This window comes from Montipora foliosa, chromosome 11 (assembly GCF_036669935.1).
Source record: "Montipora foliosa isolate CH-2021 chromosome 11, ASM3666993v2, whole genome shotgun sequence".
Lineage (NCBI taxonomy): Eukaryota > Metazoa > Cnidaria > Anthozoa > Scleractinia > Acroporidae > Montipora > Montipora foliosa.
In genome coordinates, this window is record NC_090879.1 from 14,869,851 (window position 1) to 14,888,383 (window position 18,533).

At 39.1% G+C, this 18,533-nt stretch overlaps 2 protein-coding genes across 3 annotated transcripts in view; one reads left to right on the top strand and one right to left on the bottom strand.

Moving 5' to 3' along the window:
• Positions 1–5,731, top strand: part of LOC137976422 (uncharacterized) — a 17,716-nt gene extending 11,985 nt beyond the window's left edge. Inside the window, exons 5-9 of one of the 2 annotated variants that reach the window (XM_068823763.1) lie at positions 168–194; positions 1,552–1,653; positions 3,223–3,261; positions 3,804–3,830; positions 5,441–5,731. In XM_068823763.1, the coding sequence (XP_068679864.1) occupies positions 168–194; positions 1,552–1,653; positions 3,223–3,261; positions 3,804–3,830; positions 5,441–5,538 (293 nt within the window). In that variant the 3' untranslated portion in view covers positions 5,539–5,731. The remainder of the gene's footprint in view (positions 1–167; positions 195–1,551; positions 1,654–3,222; positions 3,262–3,803; positions 3,831–5,440) is intronic. The other variant, XM_068823764.1, reaches the window with a different exon arrangement.
• Positions 5,732–8,873: 3,142 nt separating this feature from the next.
• On the bottom strand, positions 8,874–16,262 carry LOC137975747 (thrombin inhibitor hemalin-like). Its single transcript, XM_068822925.1, has 3 exons — positions 16,217–16,262; positions 12,013–12,183; positions 8,874–9,408 (listed from the first exon to the last, which is right to left on the bottom strand). The coding sequence occupies exons 1-3, from the start codon at positions 16,245–16,247 to the stop codon at positions 9,218–9,220; spliced, it is 393 nt and encodes a 130-aa protein (XP_068679026.1). The 5' UTR covers positions 16,248–16,262; the 3' UTR covers positions 8,874–9,217.
• Between the last annotated feature and the right edge of the window lie 2,271 nt (positions 16,263–18,533).

Here is an 18,533-nt window from a genome sequence, read left to right on the forward strand (position 1 = left end):
TGGAATCCTTGAACTGTAAAAAGTTCATGCTCCGTGTTTAACTTAAGTACGTATCGGTATTTTCTCCAAACTTAACGTACCACTTCGTAAGTAAGCCATCTAAAGTCGGGTTGATATTTCCGGCTTGGTTCTGCTTGCGAGTTCATTTCGTTTAATTTGAATTTTAGAAAATGAGATGGAAGATTACGAACTTGGTAAGTTTTTTTCTTAAAAATTTAGTCTTCCGTTACGACAACAACAACAACACGGCACAAGAATGATTATGGAATAAATAAGCACGAGTAAATGTTTTCTTTGAAAAAATTTACAAGTGCTTATTTATTCCAAATTGCAAGAGAAAAATCACGTGATTACTTATTAATAACATACGTGAAAAATGTTTTGACCCTCACCATTACACAAAGACTGTCAGCCGGCTCGTAGTCTTGCCAGCATTGTTCGTCTTTCTTAGAACTGTGGCTTAAAAATCCTACCGACAATGTTGTTGAGGGCGACCGGTTCAAAGCTTTCATTATCCAGTTGTTTATGCCTTCCTTTGTAGTCTTTCTTTTGCAGTTTTCTTTAAACTTTCAATGAAAACATTTCTACTCTCTCGTTCTCGCCAAATCTGTCCGCCATTTTGTCAATTCAATTTGCACATCCAGGGCTCGCTTTTGATTGGCTATCTGTGAACTTCTTTGTTCATTGACCAATCAGAATGCTTGCTTTATTACCTTTTTTGCATTCAATTACATCTTCTCTGCACTGTGTTACCGAAAAACTACACTTCTCTCAGCCAATCAGATTGCATAATTTTTTTCATGTATATTATTAAAATAGTTACAAGCTGATTAGATCCTTCACCAGGATCTGGTGCTTTCTTTTTTGTTACGTTGGTCCTAGCTGCTACAAAATAGTTTTTGTTGTTGCTGTTGTCGCCGTCATAACTTCATCAGTCTATAAGAGGCGAGGTTGCCAAATATCCAGGGCTCAAGATGTCAACATTACCCCGCTTCAAATCCCTTGTCATAAGTTTCTCACTCAGAGTTTTTCCACTGGTTTGATGTATTATTTCCGTTATATTCGCTTGATGCTAACTTGTGTTTCCGTTTATTTCTTTTATGCTCGGTCTCAACAATTTCTAACCTACAATACCATCTTGTAAAAATTCAACTTCCTCACTGACAGATAAAACAGACAACAGTATTTTGCAGATATTTCCGTCTAACGACCTATTGCCATAATGCTGTACAAAATTGTTAAACATTTTAATCTTCTTGTCCATATATCAAAAACTTGTTTTTCATGCATGATGTAACTCACGTTACGTTACTGCTCCCCCTTCCCCGACGCATTGTCGAGAAAAAATTGAGCTGTTTGCACTTCTTCCTGTGCAACATCGTCCAGGGTGGGGTGTTTAGGGTGATGGCGAATATTTACGGTGAGGTTGAATGGTTCTTTATCAACCCATACAGGCAACCAACAATGTATCTATCTAATTCATGATGCCATTTAGACCAAAAATGGTTTCAGGTTTGAGACTATTTGACAAATTTTATTGTTGCTTTCTAGTTACTCGTAATAAAGTGCTATGTCCAGAACTTGGTTTGTTGAAGCACTATGACATTGATCTAAAGACAAGTCACATCAACTGTGATCCTGTGGCGAGAAAACGTAAGTGTGGTGATTGAAGAGGTCGAATGGGTTTTTGCACAATTGGCATTGGGTGGCCAGTGGTAAAAGATTTATTCTGTCGATCCTATCAGAAAGGGAACATTTTAACATCTGTATAAAACTATCGAAGGGCAATAGGCCGAGTATTCAGGCATGGCTACAAGGCGTTATAGTCAAATTTCACGGCTCAGTTCTGTTTTCTTTGTCTCACAGAGGTATGTCCAGGTTTGACCCTAATTAGATGCACACGGATTTCAATAAGCGTCACGAAGTGTCCCCTTGCTCTTCTAGCCAACTTCAACATCACTTGTCAGTCTCAGAATACAGACAATTTATGTCACAAAGTGTCCCCCAAATGCTACTCTTTAAGTGAAGATTAACTGCTGCATTTAACCCAAAGCTAAAAATAACGCTAACCTTTACCCTTACCTTATTGTTGAAAATAGGTAGTAAATGCTTAGACTTAAAGGGACACTTTGTGTTGGATGTCAAAATTGGGCGTGTATCTAATTAGGGTCAAACCTGGACATAAGTGGTCTCACAGGTCTCAAGGGAGATTTCTAAACAAAAACACAGTTCAAATTTAACCAAATAGCCTCGTAGCCGTGTGTGAATACTGGTATTGATACCATAAACACCTGCATAGAAGAGCAAGTGGATTAAGAACATCAGGCTGAAATTTGGCCAATAAAGCACCATATAAATAAGAACAAATTCCAGCCTGATAAATGAAACATGTTCTTAATACAAAGGGAAAGGGTATTAGGATAAGGAAATAATACAGTACGGTAATTTATATCAAATTACTAAATGGTGTTCAGAACCATTACAAACTGTAAAATATTTTACAAAACAGCATTGTATATTAATTAAACCTCTAGTAATATATAATTTGAAGTATTTCTGAAACCAATTTTAAGAACATGTTAAGAACACTTTCAGCCTGATTTCTCACTAAGCACTCCTCAAATAAAAACACGATCAGCCTTAAACCTAAAAAAGTGTTCTAATATGCGGGCCTATTTTAGAGCATGTCCATGGAGCCCTAATTGTTACCATGGCAACGGCAGAGAACTGCGTAAAGACCCCTGAAACTCACTTTTTGATAAATATAAAGATAGATAGCTAAAAACAAACTCAGTGACCTAATTTTTTTTGAAAAACTTTTCAAGTCCAAGTAAATTCAGCGAAAGGCGTGATATAGGAAAAAACAACCTTGTAGAACTTGAGTTATTTATAAAAAATAAAAATAAAAAGCTGTAAGAAGGTGAAATAAAAATTCCATTAGATAGCTTTTTCAAAATTTTGTTTGAGAGCAAAATACAAAAATCAGCTTAGGTCACCGCGTTAACTTTCGCGATGCTTGCTCACCAAACATAATAAGCTTTGTTTCCGGTTTCCGAAACTTCTCCAGTGTATCTTAGGATTCATTCCTCACGCGGTCAGAAAACCCTCTTGAGCCTTCTTTGAAAGAAAACGCAATGAATTTACTATCACGACAGCAGTTCTGTATTGCTGAATTTGTTACGAAAGACCAGACCCTTTGAACGTCTTAACTCCGTTTTTCAGGTGCCGCCAACCTGTTTGCAAGAGAGTTTAGGAGGCGAGGTAAGAAAGCAACCCGGCGAAACTGAGCTAAGCCTGGTGCAAGTTCGTTCACAGGGGTTTTCTCAGCCAATAGTTGGGCGGAGAAAAGCTCTGGGAACGAGGTTGGAACTGTGTTGTAAATTTAACAAGCCGCAAAGACGCGGAGCCATAGTTTGTTGTCGGCTTAGGGGATGTGCTCGCAAGCCGCGGAAGTTCTCAGCATTAGTAGTTCAGTATTGCCGAGTTCCGTTGACTTGCAGCTTTCCTGTTCAAATCCTTTTCAAATGAAATCCTTAAAAAAACTCTTTCTGAATCAAGAAAGCACACCATCAAACTTAAGAGATACGTCTGATTTTCCTTCCCTTCCTTGTACTTATCGTTCTCTGAAAGAGGAATCGGATTGTTTTTCTGAAAAAACAAAACAAAAAACAAGTTTCTTCACTAATAGCAGTGAAATTCAGGCAATTATTTCTTTCTGTTGTTTTTCCGTTTATTATTTATTGCTCCTGTCGAAAATTAACTATTCGGTTTTCGAGAAAAATCTTCTTCTTTTTTATTTTCAGAATTTGAATATGAGATGGGCCTAAAAGGTAAGAATTTTATGTTGATTTGTCATTTTCTAACGTCGAAACTTTGTCCCAGCTAATGCTAGTTTCATTTCCGGGTAGCGAACATCAAGCATTTTGCAGAACAACTGCGCGAATTTTCTGGGGAGTAGTCTGAAATTCCAGCCGTCTCCTCCCTAACGCGCCCCCTACTAGGGTTAGGGAGGAGAGGGCTGGAATTTCAGGAGATGACGGGCGTAAGTAACGGCGGTTGCGTAGTGATATATTGAACTGAAAAGGAAATGTTTCCCATTGCAATTACATTTCCAATTGGTTAGACCGACTTTCGAGTCTAAGGGAATACCTAGGGTGCTTTCCATTATGCCTGACCATCAGGTCCGAGACTAGTGGAACTAACCAAGAAAAAATGGAACGATATTTTTCATCAAAAGTAAATTTCCAACCGGACCGAAGCGTTCCATTTACGTTTCGACCAAACTTTCGGTTACATCATAGTGAAATGGAACGGCACGTTTCGGCCGGCCGGACCGACCGGTCAAAAAGGACCACCTCCAGAGGTGGTCCCAAATATTCTGGTCGGGCCGAACCGAAACGGACCCTTCCATTTGACTTCAGCCCGAAATTTCCGGAAATTTTGGCTTAGTGGAAATCACCCTTAGGGTTTAAAAGGTTCCTCTTCGCAGAGTATTAAAAGCAAGGTGAACTCACCATAACACCAAACTCAGTGTGGCCATCACGTCACGCATGCGTACAACCACGAAGGGTCCGTAACGTCAATCCACTGTAGTCTCAACAGGAATCAGTTTCTTTTTTTCATCTCAGTTCAAATAATTGAATTTCCGAGCTTCTCAGATAATAACTGTAGACCGTAATCTCTGTTTCACGACCCTTGTTAAAAAATTCTGCTAGACTTTACAAAGAACGGACACACTTTTCGGAAAGACCAGAGCAAGGAGACGTGTTGAGGTGTGATTTTTTTAGGATCACCCTTCCCCCCCCCCACCCCTCCCACCGCTGTTGTGTAACCCACACCACCATGGTGTGGCATAAGTAAATGACTGAACAAGGCATTGAGGATGCAGTGCTGCCCAGAGGGGGTTAGGGCGCTTGCTTTGAGATCCGCAGATCCCTTGCTCAACACCTTTCTAAGTAATGGTTGAACTCGGATCCGGATTGGTAGTCCCTGGTTCATCCGTCTCGGCTGCACTTGTAAAGCCTGGTTTCCATATGATGTGCAACGGTCTGCAATCGGTCTGTGACTCGGTCGTAATCAGAATGGTCGGGAAAGTTGAATATCGTTCTACTTTCCCGACCATTACGACCGTGTCGCAGACCAATCGCAGACCGTTGCAGATCATATGGAAACCAGACTTAAATAGCAAACCGGTTTGCCGCCGACCAGTTGAGATTCTTGACTGTCGTGATTGTTGTTCTGTTGTTTCATTGATTTTGTTTCGTTTGCTCTGAAACACCCCTGTGAGAAGTGGTCATTTAAGTATGTATGTAATATTGTTGCTGGTTTTGTTTCCTGTCACAACTCTAAACATGAAATAACCTGAAATAACAATAATTGTGTTGAGTTTTGAACTTGACCAGTGAAGGAACTAATCTGTCTATCTTTTCAACGCTTTCAGGTCGCCGATCTGAAGCTTGTTGCAGTCCCGATTGCGACTGGTTGCTTGAATATCTGGAAATTGATTCCACAGTAGTGAAATGTCTTGATCGAAAATAAATCAATTGTTTCTTTTTAAAATATAAACGGCAATGAAGTTAATAAAATAATTATGACAATATCCTGACACTTCTAATGTACCAAACATTTACAAAAACACGTGAAAACGTAATTATCGATATATTAAATAAATCTTTCTCGAGCTGTAAAAATAACATCACTTGGGAAGCGATTAAACCGTGACATACTGTGATACATGCTGTTTTCTGCGTTGTCAGTTGCCGATGAGATCCGGCACTTCATCTTCGTCTTTGCGGGATCGTTCCGGTACTAAAGGACCTAAAGGTAATGATCTGGGCCATGTGCATGAGATTTTCCAGCCCAGCAATTTACCCTTGTTTGACAGCTAATGTTTTGCTGATCATTGAAAACAAAATGCTTGAGATGTGGAGATGACGATGCTAAACAAGTTGTTTAAACTTTTTGGAGCCAATATGTTTATTTAACAATTATTCCATTCGCGCTTGTTGGATATGAGATGGTAAATAGCCAACGAGGCGCGTAACGGTCAGATGGACATAGGCTCAGCGCAAAAACATTTCTTGCCTTTTCGCGTACTTCTAAACGTCGGAATTGATCCAAACTTTCCACAAAGAGAAACTTTATTCAAAGAGAAATTTCGCTTTCCGGCGAGAAAAGTTTTAGTTTAGCAACGCTTAACGCAATCATTTACCATATAAAGTTAAACTAAGGCATATGGATTGAGCTGATAACCGAGATTGAGTAAACCAATCAGAGTACGCGAAATGCATTATCCGAGGTTGATAATTTAATAATTAACAATTATTCCATGAGCGCGCGTTGGATATGAGATGATAGATAACCAACGAGACGCGTAGAGCCGAGGCAAATTTCCCTTTCGTAAACGGTCGTTGCCATTTGAAACGGTCGATGCCATTTATAACGGTCGACTACACACTTCACTTCAAAGAAAATTAAAAGAAACAAACTAAGAAAAAATAATAACAAAAATGAAGACAAAAAAGGAAAAAAAAAACATTTATAAAAGAAAAACTGGAGGACAAAAAGAGTTCGAAAATTTCAAAACTGGAACTCGGGTTGTTAGTCCTCACCCTAAACAGAACCCTAACCCGGACCCTAACTCATATGACCAGCGAGACACAGTAATCGCAAACTTTTGAGTTCTTAGACCTAATGAGTGTAATTCAGAGCTAAAAAATGGCATCGACCGTTTCAAATAGCAACGACCGTTTACGAAAGGGAAATAGGCAGCGCCGAGTTGGTTATAATCATCTCATATCCAACAAGCGCGAGTGGAATAATTGTTTTATTAAAAACGCCCCCAAAATATAGAAAAACTAGACTACAATAAAAATCACGCATATGCTTGCCCTGTTTGTAGATCATGGTATTAATGGCTCATAACCAATGATTGCTTAGCGAATCAAAACTCTCGAATTGCGTTATACAATGATCCAGTTTTTAATAATATTGATTATTTCATGGTTGGCGCTTTTTTTTTGTCATTCAATGATCTGTATTTAACTTACACACCTAATAAATATTCAAGACTGAAAGTGCGGGGAGGGTTTGATAAAGTAGAAGGGAAGAGCGGGGCTGATGAACTAAATTGAAAGGGATTTATACAGATAAATCCCTCGAATGAGGGATTCGGTAGGAACAACCAAAAAACAAATTAAGACAAATGAATTTTCATGGATAGCCTTCTCTGCAACAAAAAATGAAATTCTGATTATTTCAATAACGACGTGTGAGAATTTAAAGTGTTTTGAAATTATGAAAGTACACTAATTAAAAGCAGCACGTCCAAATTCACACCCTTCGAGCAGAGCCTCCTTTTGTCTTTTTCTTTACTGAGGAGGAGAAAAGGAGGCTCTGCCCGAATCGCGTCAATTCTTTGAAGCCGCCGCTGCCCGAACTTCTGGACTAATCAATCTTGTTTTCTCTCGTCAAACCGGTTTTTCCAGTGCGAGCGTCCCTTTAGTGACAAAACCAAGATGGCGGCGAGATCTGGCATATTAGGCTTGGGTTCGAGACTGTATCCTGGCAACATGCAGCGCATATTCGATAAAGATCTTACTCGATTCATGCAGAGCCTTTCTCGAGAACGCCAAAATCGAGCAAGCAAAAGAAAGGCTCTGCTAGCAGGGTGCCAAATTCAGAGTGTTGACGTGATTGCAAAGAGCTAGCATCTATATGCCCGGTGCGCTTCATGACAAACTTCAGTGTTCTCTTGCAAACTTGCATGGAATTCCTTTCTGCAGTCCTGTGGTTGCTATCATTGCAGGGAGGCTGTGGTTTGTAAATTGACCCTCGATTCTAGCGTCTTTGCTTAACCCACAGGACAATTTCCATACCAAACTGCAAAATAGACCTCATTACAGCTGTGTGCTTAGTTACCTGGCCTTTAAATGAAAGTGAGACTGGTGTTGACCTTGTTATGTTACAGACCTCCCTCCTTTTCTTGTGTTAATGATGTTGTTGTCATGCTAATTAGTAAGAATTTACATAAGAAAAGCAGTGAGGTCAAGGTCAACTCCAGCCTCAGTTTCATTCATAGGCCAGGTAACTAAGCGCACAACTGTAAAATGGACTATTGTAACGTACGTAATTTGCTAATTTTTTAAAACTTCCCATCATCAAAATACTTGAATCCACGTCTAGGAGTCAAGTAGAATACGTCTTTTGCCACTCCAGACTCGGGACACCTGGACAAATATTTCTCTTACAGCTGAACGAAACAGAGTTCAGGCGAACTGTTGTATTCGCAATTTTGCGTAAGAAGAGCTCCTCTTTACTGTCCATGACAGGAATGCATGAACAGACTACTGGTGCGTAGAAAAAAATGGTTAACAAGAAGCTAGAGGACTCTATAAACAATTCAAAGTCTGTTGTTTCTCAAAATCCTGTGAAAATCACACAATTATGTCAATTCCATTGTCTTTGTTTCAGTCCCACGAAGGTGTGAACCTCCAAATTAGCCAGTACTTGTTCCCTTGGACAAAAAAAATTAATCATAGTAGTATGGGTGGTACAACAGCAGCGGAAAATCCAGTTTCATTTTTACAATATTCTTTGATTGCACTCACGTGATAAGACGGCTATGTTAGTGCCAAAACAATAGAAAAATGTAGCTCAAATTTTACATAATAATAGAGTCAAGTTCCCAGAAGACTTTTCGCTATTGTTCTTTCCACCAACATGGCCGCCGTGACGTCAGATGCAATCAAAGAATTGAGAAAAATAAGTGTCTTTTATAAAAATCGATCGAACAGGTTTCGTGGCAACTGTCTTTTGGGAACCAAACTAAAGTATCTAATCGTAAGGCACTACAGCAACCCAACTCATTACAATAAAAGCTCGCAGTTTTATTCTTACACTGTTTAATTAATTAAATTAAACCAATGCAACATTTTGCCAATCCCTAATAAGAATAAGTAAGAAATCAAATAAAGGCACAATGTTTGTTTCAGTTAACTGATTAGAGTTCTAAGATGGAGCCTTTTCAAGTCCTAAAGTAAAATCTATCCTCTACATATAAATAGTTCACCACCAAATTTTCTTCCCTTTGATTGGTTCAAAATCGATCATGTGACACACCTTGAAAGCTGGTGGAACCTTGACCGTATCTGTGGCTACCGATAATTACTTGAAAGTCGCAGCGTTTCTACAAATTCTGTGAATTTTATCATTTTAGTTAATTTCCTCCACACGTTCTTTGACAATCTTCCATTTTTTCGAAATTATTCTGATTCCCGTCGCATCCACCATAAATGAATTCTTTACACTTGCCATCTTGCCGATCAAAGTAAAACTTTGGGAAATAAGCCATGCATTTTCCACTCTCCGAGTCAAGATTACAGAAGTCTGGACGCGTTTCTGCAAACTCTATAGGAATTAGAAATAAAAACACTATCAAGAGCCCATTACCCATTACCCGTCAGAACATTGTCTATTTTAAATTTTAAAACCAAGTTTTGCGGGAAAATTAATAAAAGACCAAATGTTTGTTTGTTTTTTCGCTAAACTTGGTTTAGTAGACACTTTTCTGGCACTGACGGGGACTAGGCCAATTTTTATGGGTTATTGACCAAGCGTGAGGTCAAGATGACTGGATATTGGCCAAGGTTCCTTTTTTGCGTGTTTATGGACCTCGACTTCGTATCGGTCCAATAAACACGCAAAAAAAGAACGAGGCTAAATCCAGTCATCTTGACCGAACAATCTTGGTCAATAAAGGATTTATTATATGACTTAAAACACCAAAAAATGATCTTTGATCTTGCGGGACCAAGCGAGAAATCCCAAGCGGGCAAGATAGCTCCATCTTGCCCGCTCGGGTAGCCAATCACAGGGCGCAATTTGGTTCATCTTGCCCGCTCACGGAACTAGTAATATAATAAGGGTAAATATTACTCTTGGGTCATGGACCGCTCTTGCTATTATGTTGAAAAATCAAAACTGTGTTGGAGATCTTATATTTCATGAAACACACAAAGGAAAAGTATTCGTGACTTGATAGGGAAAATCTCCTGCTCTTGCACGTGTTTGATAAGCAAGAGGATCCCCTTTCCGTTAACAGTTGTCCGACGGACCTATAGTTATCAAAAGAGAGAGAGAGAGAGGGAGAGAGAGAGAGAGAGAGAGAGAGAGAGAGAGAGAGAGAGAGAGAGAGAGAGAGAGAGAGAGAGAGAGAAAGAGAGAGAGAGAGAGAGAGAGAGAGAGAGAGAGAGAGAGAGAAAAGTTTTCAAAATTTTACTCTGCAATATATTAAACAGGTTTTTTTGTTTTGTTTTTTTTACTCTAAACATATTTTTTTAAAAATGTGTGCAGATTTCAGTTTCAACCAAGAGTCAATTACACAAAAGTAAGATTCTGGTATTAGGTTGACCCCATCAGCGTCAGAAGAGTGACTATTTTTAAACCAAGTTATTATAATTTGCGGGAAACAAACAATATAAATCGGCTAACTCAATGTTGTACCCAATTCAAATTTGCTGGGTTTAGATTCTTTGTGTATATTGTATTTGCATTATAATGTAGCATTCACGTTCAAATCTTATGGAAATGCTTAGAACAAAGGCTTTGAATTGGGTACAACATTGAGTTAGCCATCTTTGGTGTATTGTTTATTTTTCTGCAAAACTTGGTTTAAAAATAGACACTTTTCTGTCGATGATGGGGACCAGGCCAATTTGGGTGAATCTTACTGTTGGGTTATGGAATCTTGTTTCAACTTCAACCCCGGAGTAGACGCTCTTCCACAGGAGATACTCTCCGTCCACGTGGGAGGAAATGGCCTCTTTACACGAGCCCGGGTTGGACACCGACCCAGGTCAGTTCAGCGTCGAATTTTACGTTTACACGAGCCCGGGCTGGGTGAGGGTTGGGTCATTCTCGGCTGACCCGGGTCAGTTCCCTTTTCGCCCGGTTGAAAGGGCTGGTGACTACTTGTCAGTGAGGAAAATGGCGGACGAACCGTGCAATCATCACAATCATCAATATTATTTGTGTTAACGTTATCAGCCATTTTGGTACAGGCTGCGCATGGGCCAGAACGCTGAACCGCAAAAAAAAAGTGATGTTCAAACAATCCCGGGTCAGATACGCCATTGTTTACATGAAGAAATTGAAGAAATTTCAACCCTTCTAGCCGGGTCAACCCGAGTCTTGAGAAGAGTTACCCGGCAAGGGGGGCTGACCCGGTTTGACTACTGTTTTCATGTAAACGCTTATAAACATTTGACTGCAAAAGGGTTACCCGCCGCGGTGATTCAACCCGGGGTAAAAAGCAACTCGGGCTCGTGCAAAGAGGCCCTTTTTAACTCTATACCTGTTCCTGCCCCGTGCCACTCTCTCTTTGAACTGAAGCAGTTTGTTTTTCAAGTTTAGACTGCGGCTTTTGATTTTCTTTTAGTTTGTTTGTTTAGAAACCGCATTCGACTGTAAACTTAGTAAAAAGGGGTAGGGCTTAATTTGTTTACCTTCAAAACCTGATTGGATCAAATGACTGTGTAATGCACGTTCCTCCCATCGAAAAGCTTTAATGTTTCCTTCGTTTCGTAACGCCAATACGGTGAAAATCGTTTAGGCTCTATTCATCTTCAGTTGTGTTCGATTTTTATATATTGAACTAGTTGGTTTTTTCGTGCTCTCGCGATAAGCAAAGCTCACAATTATAAAGTAAAACAGCAACAATGAAATTAAAATGAACAGTTTCTGATGAGGCTTGAGATTTTCCGCTTCCAGCTGCTCACTGACTACAGCTAAATTAAGATTGGGTCGACCTCATGCATTTTAAAAGGGCGATGAAGAAAATGTAATAGTCATCTCGGATAAATTTTACTACTCGAAGTAGAGATATAGCACCAAAATCAATAATACAACCTTGTGTTTTTTATGTTAAATTTGTTTGAATCATCAAGTGTAATAAAAAAACCAAAATCGTGACACTGAAAAAAAACGTTTTGGTGGATTTAAAAATACACTCACCAGAAGCAAAGGCTGTGAAGAACACAAACAAGAACGCAGCAAACAGATCCATTTTGCCTTGAAATTTTAAGTTTAAAAGAGTGGAAAAGAAAGAAGGTAGGGCATGAAATGAAAACCATACGAAGACGTTCTCCAGTAAAATGAAAGGACAACACAGTTGAACAGCTGTTGCTGCAAAGAGAAGTCACATGAATCGTGCATTACTGAATTAATTATTTGGAAATGCATTAGGTTTTTCAAATCTAAGAAGGGAATAATAATCATTGCGGCCTTTCTATGCCGTGTATATGTCTTACAAAATATACGGCAATCACTTTAAAATGTTTCTTTCCGAAACAAAGTCCCAAAGTACACGAGGGTTTTCTTTGCGCGCGTGCGGTACTCGAGTAACACGCGAGGCGACGCGTGAGGACAGATTATTAAATGGTCGCGCACGGAAAACCTCTGGAGAGTAGTCCTGGAAAAGAGCTCTCATTAATCGAATAGCATTTTTTTTTTCAGTATGGCAAATCTGCGATATTCTCCTGCTGGGTCACAGCAGAGACCCGATTAGGACTTCCCGTGGCAATCAAGTTAGCACTGCGATGAACCGTGTGTGAATTTGAATCACATTTCCCCCTTTCCTGATAGAAACATAAAGCAAATTTATCTATTCCACTCTATAGTATATGTGTATTACTCACTTATATGTCTGGCTCTAGTCAGAAAGAGCCAATTTTCGCAGGCAATAATACAGTTCTGAATCTTTTTCTAGCTACATAAACTTCATTGCTTTGATAGTTTGCGGTAAATTCATGGGTGTCGTTGTACAAGTCTCCGAAAAAAAAGCACCATCCTTGCAGGGTGAACGCTTTTTTATTTTGTATTCCATCTTTGGTGTATCTCTTGAGCGGAGCCGGACCGTGCTCCAGACAAAGAGAAAAACGCTGGTCGAATTTCTGTCACCATTTTCGTTTATTTTCTTGCTATGCGCAAACTGGATACAGAGTATAAAATTCATGTTTTTTGCAGATGAAACATAATGCACCTCTGTTAGTAGCAAACTGAAATGTCAGAAGAAAAATAGTGAGTTTGATGTGCTGATATCATATCTACGTCGTTCAACCAGCGGAAATGATTGTATCAGCAACATACTGTGTTTTCGGCTACGATTTAACTGACATTGTCAGGATGTGTCGTACTCAAGTTTTTTTTTTGGCAAATTTCCTGAAACGTTATCAACGAATGCATAGACGATCATATTTATTTTAGCTTTGATAACAGCCTCTCTAACAAGACAAAAACAAAGCTATTTTAATTTTTAAAAATAGTGTTTTAAACTCAAACCCAAGACAAGTTAAAATAAGGCTTGGTCCACGCATTTGTAGTATATAAGGACAATTTTTTTAACGCAAAATTATCTTTGATTTGTCAATTCTTTTTTTATTATTATTACTATTTTTCATGGGCTGAGCACAATAGATGTAGATATCGAATTAAATAAATATATATATATTATATCTCATTCCCTAAAATTTTACCACGCAATAAAGAAGCCATTTATAAACTTTTATTAGCAATCCATAAAAGTGAGAAATGTTTGTGTTTAGAAGAGGCTGATTTTCTTCGATGACTCTATCACAGAAATGTAAAAGATGCGATAGATGAAATTGAAGAATCTGTTTTAATTAAACGTTGAAAATCTTAACAACTGACTTATGAGAATTCGAGAAACAGCACTGGCAAAAAAGTACCACCTTGCTCCGAGTAACGGCTTGGAGAACTACTATTATTTTAAAAGGGCGAAATCAGATAGTTTTATGAATGTGGGAAACTGATGCTTTATCATATTCTTATCAATAAGACTTGAAATTTTACTTTTTATAGCCCCATAAAACGTGAGAAACAAGGAAAGAAAACAGAAGTTTTTATTTTCAAAGTGGGCCTTATTTCAATTGGCATCATGTCACCCGCTTTTGCCGTCTCGCTTGAAATATCGCTTTAATCGAACTGATTTGCGTTTCAGCGTACATAAAGGACATAAAGGAGAAACATACAAACTGAAGAGTCCATTAGAGTTTATAATTTGTCTTTGAAAAATAACTTTTTCTTTGGTGAGCATTGTTATCATTGTTTTCCAAGACCCTTCCGGTTGTGGATGTTTGGTGCTAAGAAATTATTCAATGATTTACGTCTAAGCCTTACGATTTGCCTGTTATCGAACTTTCTAATGACTCTTCGTTGAGGAAAATTGTGTTTTTTTTTTTTTTTTTTTTTACAAAACAAGATACCACAGTTACCCAAAGCTTCTGTCGATATTGATTAGTCTCTACTTTGATGAGGGAGAGAAAATCAGGAATACTTCTTACAGAGCATATATTTTTCTTTTAAAAGTTGACTGTTGTCTTATGGATCGATTGTATTCATTTTTTCCCAAAAAAAATTTCGCTCAAACCCCATGATTTAAAACAATCATGTATTTTCCCTGAAGGCACCATGTCGTGGTAAATAATTTTCAAATTACTGGAATTATCATCATTCATTCCCAGGTGGGTATCTCAACTTTGCGAGTTTTATGCTGAATAGTTTTTCAATATATCATTATTATAAAAAACCAAGGGTTTTTTTTTTTCAATTTATGTGACAATCAATGTGGCTGTTGTTGGGTCATCGATTGGGATTTCAAGGCAGTGATATTCCATGAGGAAATGTAATGTAAGTTTTGCAGCATGCTCGGCTTTAAGAAAATCTCGGCTTTTCTCATATCGAAAAGAAGCAATCATTTTTCGACGTACATAATGTAAACTTTTATTTTCATTCGATCGGAGATTGAGTCGACAGTGTAAGTTCTAATCGTTCACGGACGAGGAAAAAATTAAACCCTATAGTGCCTAATGGTAGTCCAAATCTTTCAATGAAGTTTTAGAAATGTTCCAATCGAATCCACCTTCCACGTATAAAAATGGTTTCCTTTTTTTGGCTCATTCAACGGTTGTAATCTCAGAGCCCTAAAGGGCCGAATGGTATTAAAAAGCTTTTAAAACTGGTAAGGGCTTGAGAGAATGTACTTTTCCACATAGTTCAATATTGTTGACAAATGCTTGTCCTTTCCAAATTACCAAATTTTGTTTTAAAAGGAATGTATTGTAAACACTTAATCGTAAGGAAACTCCATTACCGGACGCTATTTTCATATTTCTTTGTTACATGAAGTGTTGATCACAGAAAGATTCTATTTGTGGGTGATAAAAACTGTTATCAAGACGGTAATAGATCAGAAGAGCTTGAGCAGATTCTTATTTATTTCATGGTCTCTGATTCGTGATTTGCAGTCAAGTAGTTATCGAGCTAGGAGCATTGAAAAGGACTTTCTTACATTTATATTCTTTACGATCTTTCACAGCAAAATGAACAACACGTCGCTTTCTGAAGGTGAACTCAGTTTTGGTTGGTCTCCAGTTTTTCTGATAACCTGTTTGGTTTTATATTCTCTCATTATCGTGATTTCAATACTTGGGAACATTCTAGTTTGTGTAGCCATCTGCCTGAATGACAGTCTTCGCTCCTCGCCGACGATGTCGTTCATTTTCTCGCTGGCTTGCTCCGACCTCCTCATATCTTGCCTCGCTATGCCATTCGACGCGGAAAGTTTGCTCCTCAAAGGCCAATGGAAGCATGGTGAAACTCTTTGTATTGTCTGGACAACTGCTTACCTTTTCTGCGTTCCTACCTCCATGTTAACCCTAGTCGCTCTAACAATCGACCGATACAAGGCACTGAGCGATCCTCTGAGACGATTTCGCAAGACCAAGTTCTTCTCCGTGAGATGTTCTCGCGTTATAGTGGTATTCCTGTGGTTGTACAATCTCGCCTTCTCCCTGATTCCAGTCATGGGCTGGCGCAACTTTCCTCGCTACGTCTTGGATGGTTACTGTTATTTCAACATTACTCCATCATATTCCGCCCTTAGTAGCATGCTTCATTTTATTCTACCTTTACTTATTATAGGTGGAATTTATTTTAAGATTTACCGGATTTCGCAGAATGTCAAGCGATGCCAGGATTTGAGCGAGGTGGCCACCTCTTCTCCGGCAGATATTGTTCGCTATCCCACACCGCGCGACCATGGCCGATTTCAAAGAAATATGAAAGCTACGAAGACAATTGCGTTGATAATTTCTGCGTTATTTGTCTGCTGGTTTCCGCACAGTATCGCTAGCCTTACCTTCAGTCTCTGCAAAGAGTGTTACCTCCATTCTCCACCTGAAGTACTCACCTCTCTACTGATTCTTGGATACCTAAATTCCGCTCTGAACCCTTTTATATACTCTCTACGGAACCGGAAATTCAGGGAGACGTACCACGCGTTATATCTGTCAGTCAGAAAAATCGGAAGAGCTGCATCGCAGAGGTCGCGATTAAGCTCCATCTCATCTCAGAGAAGCAGCATATCTTTCACTTTTCATAATAAAGGGCGACAAGAAAGCGTGGTGGAACAGAACAGTAGCGTAAGAATGACAGCATACAGTCATTCATTGAAGTCACTCTGAGCTTTTACGTTATTTTGGGATGATTTAAAATATGCTGCAATGGATTTAAACAAAATAAAAGCCAGTACTGGAATGATAAGGCGTAAGCTGGGATTGCAAAATATGAGAGACTTGTAAACGTGGCATGGACTGGATTGTAATACATATTAAGCGATAGATTCATTTTCATAGCACTTGACTTGCTTGTGTTGGATTTTAAGTAGCTCTAGCTGGTCTTTGCTAATGATTACACATCTTCCCATGATTTGAGCTCTTTCGGAGGAAACGTGGAACTTTGAAATCTCAGTATTAGATAACGATTTAGATTTTCGCCCCAATTAGTCTGAATAATTAAGTTCCATACGATGTGTTGCCTGTAAAAAATTTTATGTTTTGGTGCCCATAGTCTTATAAGACCATAACTTTCAAACGCAGGTTAATCACAGTTCCATTTATTTCAATAGTAGCCGCTGGCACGGAGCTAGGCGGAATGCGTTGAAAATATGAGAAGTATAAACATAATTACAAGTAAAAGTTACAAAGTAGAAACAACGTCGACATCAATTTAATTGCGTGTCTTTTATTAGGGAGTAAAAGAAACATCGACGACTACCAAGGGCGTAGCGTCCTTTACGCAAATAAGCACGTGTGTAGTTGAGAAATTGGTAAAATTTTTTAAAAAATATTCCGATATAAGTAAAAGCCCTCCGAGGCCCTTACACTGTGTCAGTCTTATCACTAGTTCCCAGTTCCTGGTTATATTTTAAGGAAAGGTTATGATGATGATGATGATGATGATGTATGACATAATTTTCGACCCCGTTCCCTTTGCCTGCTAACCCGCTGTTTGTGTTGTAGCTTGCTGAAAACTCAAAAGATGGGTAAAATGAACAACTACAAACTGCATTCTCCTTCGCATTTATTAATTGAAATGTCCTTCGGGGATAGCCGCAAATGGTATTTGCGAGATTTGCGAGACTCTAAATTTTAAACGTTTCTGGGGAAGCATGCTCCCATCCTAGTTTGGCGCTCGAAACATTCTTTATGTGCGCACACCTTCAAAATCTCACGCTACGTCCATGACTACGACAACGGCAACGCCAAAGATATATTATATATAATCAAGAACCCATGAACCGGAGCCTACAACTCTACTGTGTTCGTGTAACGGCGTTTTCACAGACCGATTTATTTTTAGATTGAATTTCCCGCGGATGAGACTCCCACGGGAGCCCGATGACCAATTACAAGGTGACGTCATAGGGTGACGTCATAGGGTCACCGAACCGGAACTGCCTTTGATTTTTGACCTAATTCGCGGGAAGGGCTAGTCTAACAATAAACCTACTTGTGAAAACGCCCTTTCACAGACGCTGTATGGAAGTTGCACGCTCCAGATGGGCTCCTGTTCAACCTGAGGACGGAACCTGGGAACGGAACTTGGAAGTTGCCGGTCCAAAGGTGGTGGTATTGCATTTGAATTAAACAAAAAAAAGCGAAAAAGGGCGAAATGATTCTGTTTTTGGACTCAATCAGTTACCCTTCCATTGTGATTCTCTGTATTGAGACTCAGAGAAGAAACAAATTAATTTTTGTTTTGCAGGGTCACCATCTCTTCATCGTCACTCCGATAAGGGAAATCTTATTCCTATGAACAAAAAATTTTCCACGATGCAAAGTTTCCTACTTGTGAAAACGCCGTTTCACAGACGCTGTATGGAAGTTGCACGCTCCAGATGGGCTCCTGATATAATTGATTAAAGGGGAAATTAAAATCGTATTGCACGTGCGGCACGCATTAAAGAACGTTTCTTTGCCGCGCTTTGCAAAACGTCAAAGCGAACAAATCGACCACATTTCTCTCCCTCTCTGTCTGAAAGCAAGCTCCGTGGGTCAAAATCTCAGAATGTGTCGTCATGGCACAACGCTCTGGCAACGCGTCCAGAGGTATCGCTACCGGTTCCGACTTATATCCTGTATTTTGAGCGTTTGGTCTGTGAAGGCACAATTTTT

Excerpts from the sequence above, each read along its gene's own strand:
- LOC137975747 (XM_068822925.1), bottom strand. The coding sequence starts at position 16,247 with ATGGAGGTAACACTCTTTGCAGAGACTGAAG. Across the intron at positions 12,184-16,216 it reads ACTCTTTGCAGAGACTGAAG|CAACAGCTGTTCAACTGTGT; the intron begins GTAAGGCTAGCG and ends TTCTCTTTGCAG. Across the intron at positions 9,409-12,012 it reads CTTCACAGCCTTTGCTTCTG|AGTTTGCAGAAACGCGTCCA; the intron begins GTGAGTGTATTT and ends TAATTCCTATAG.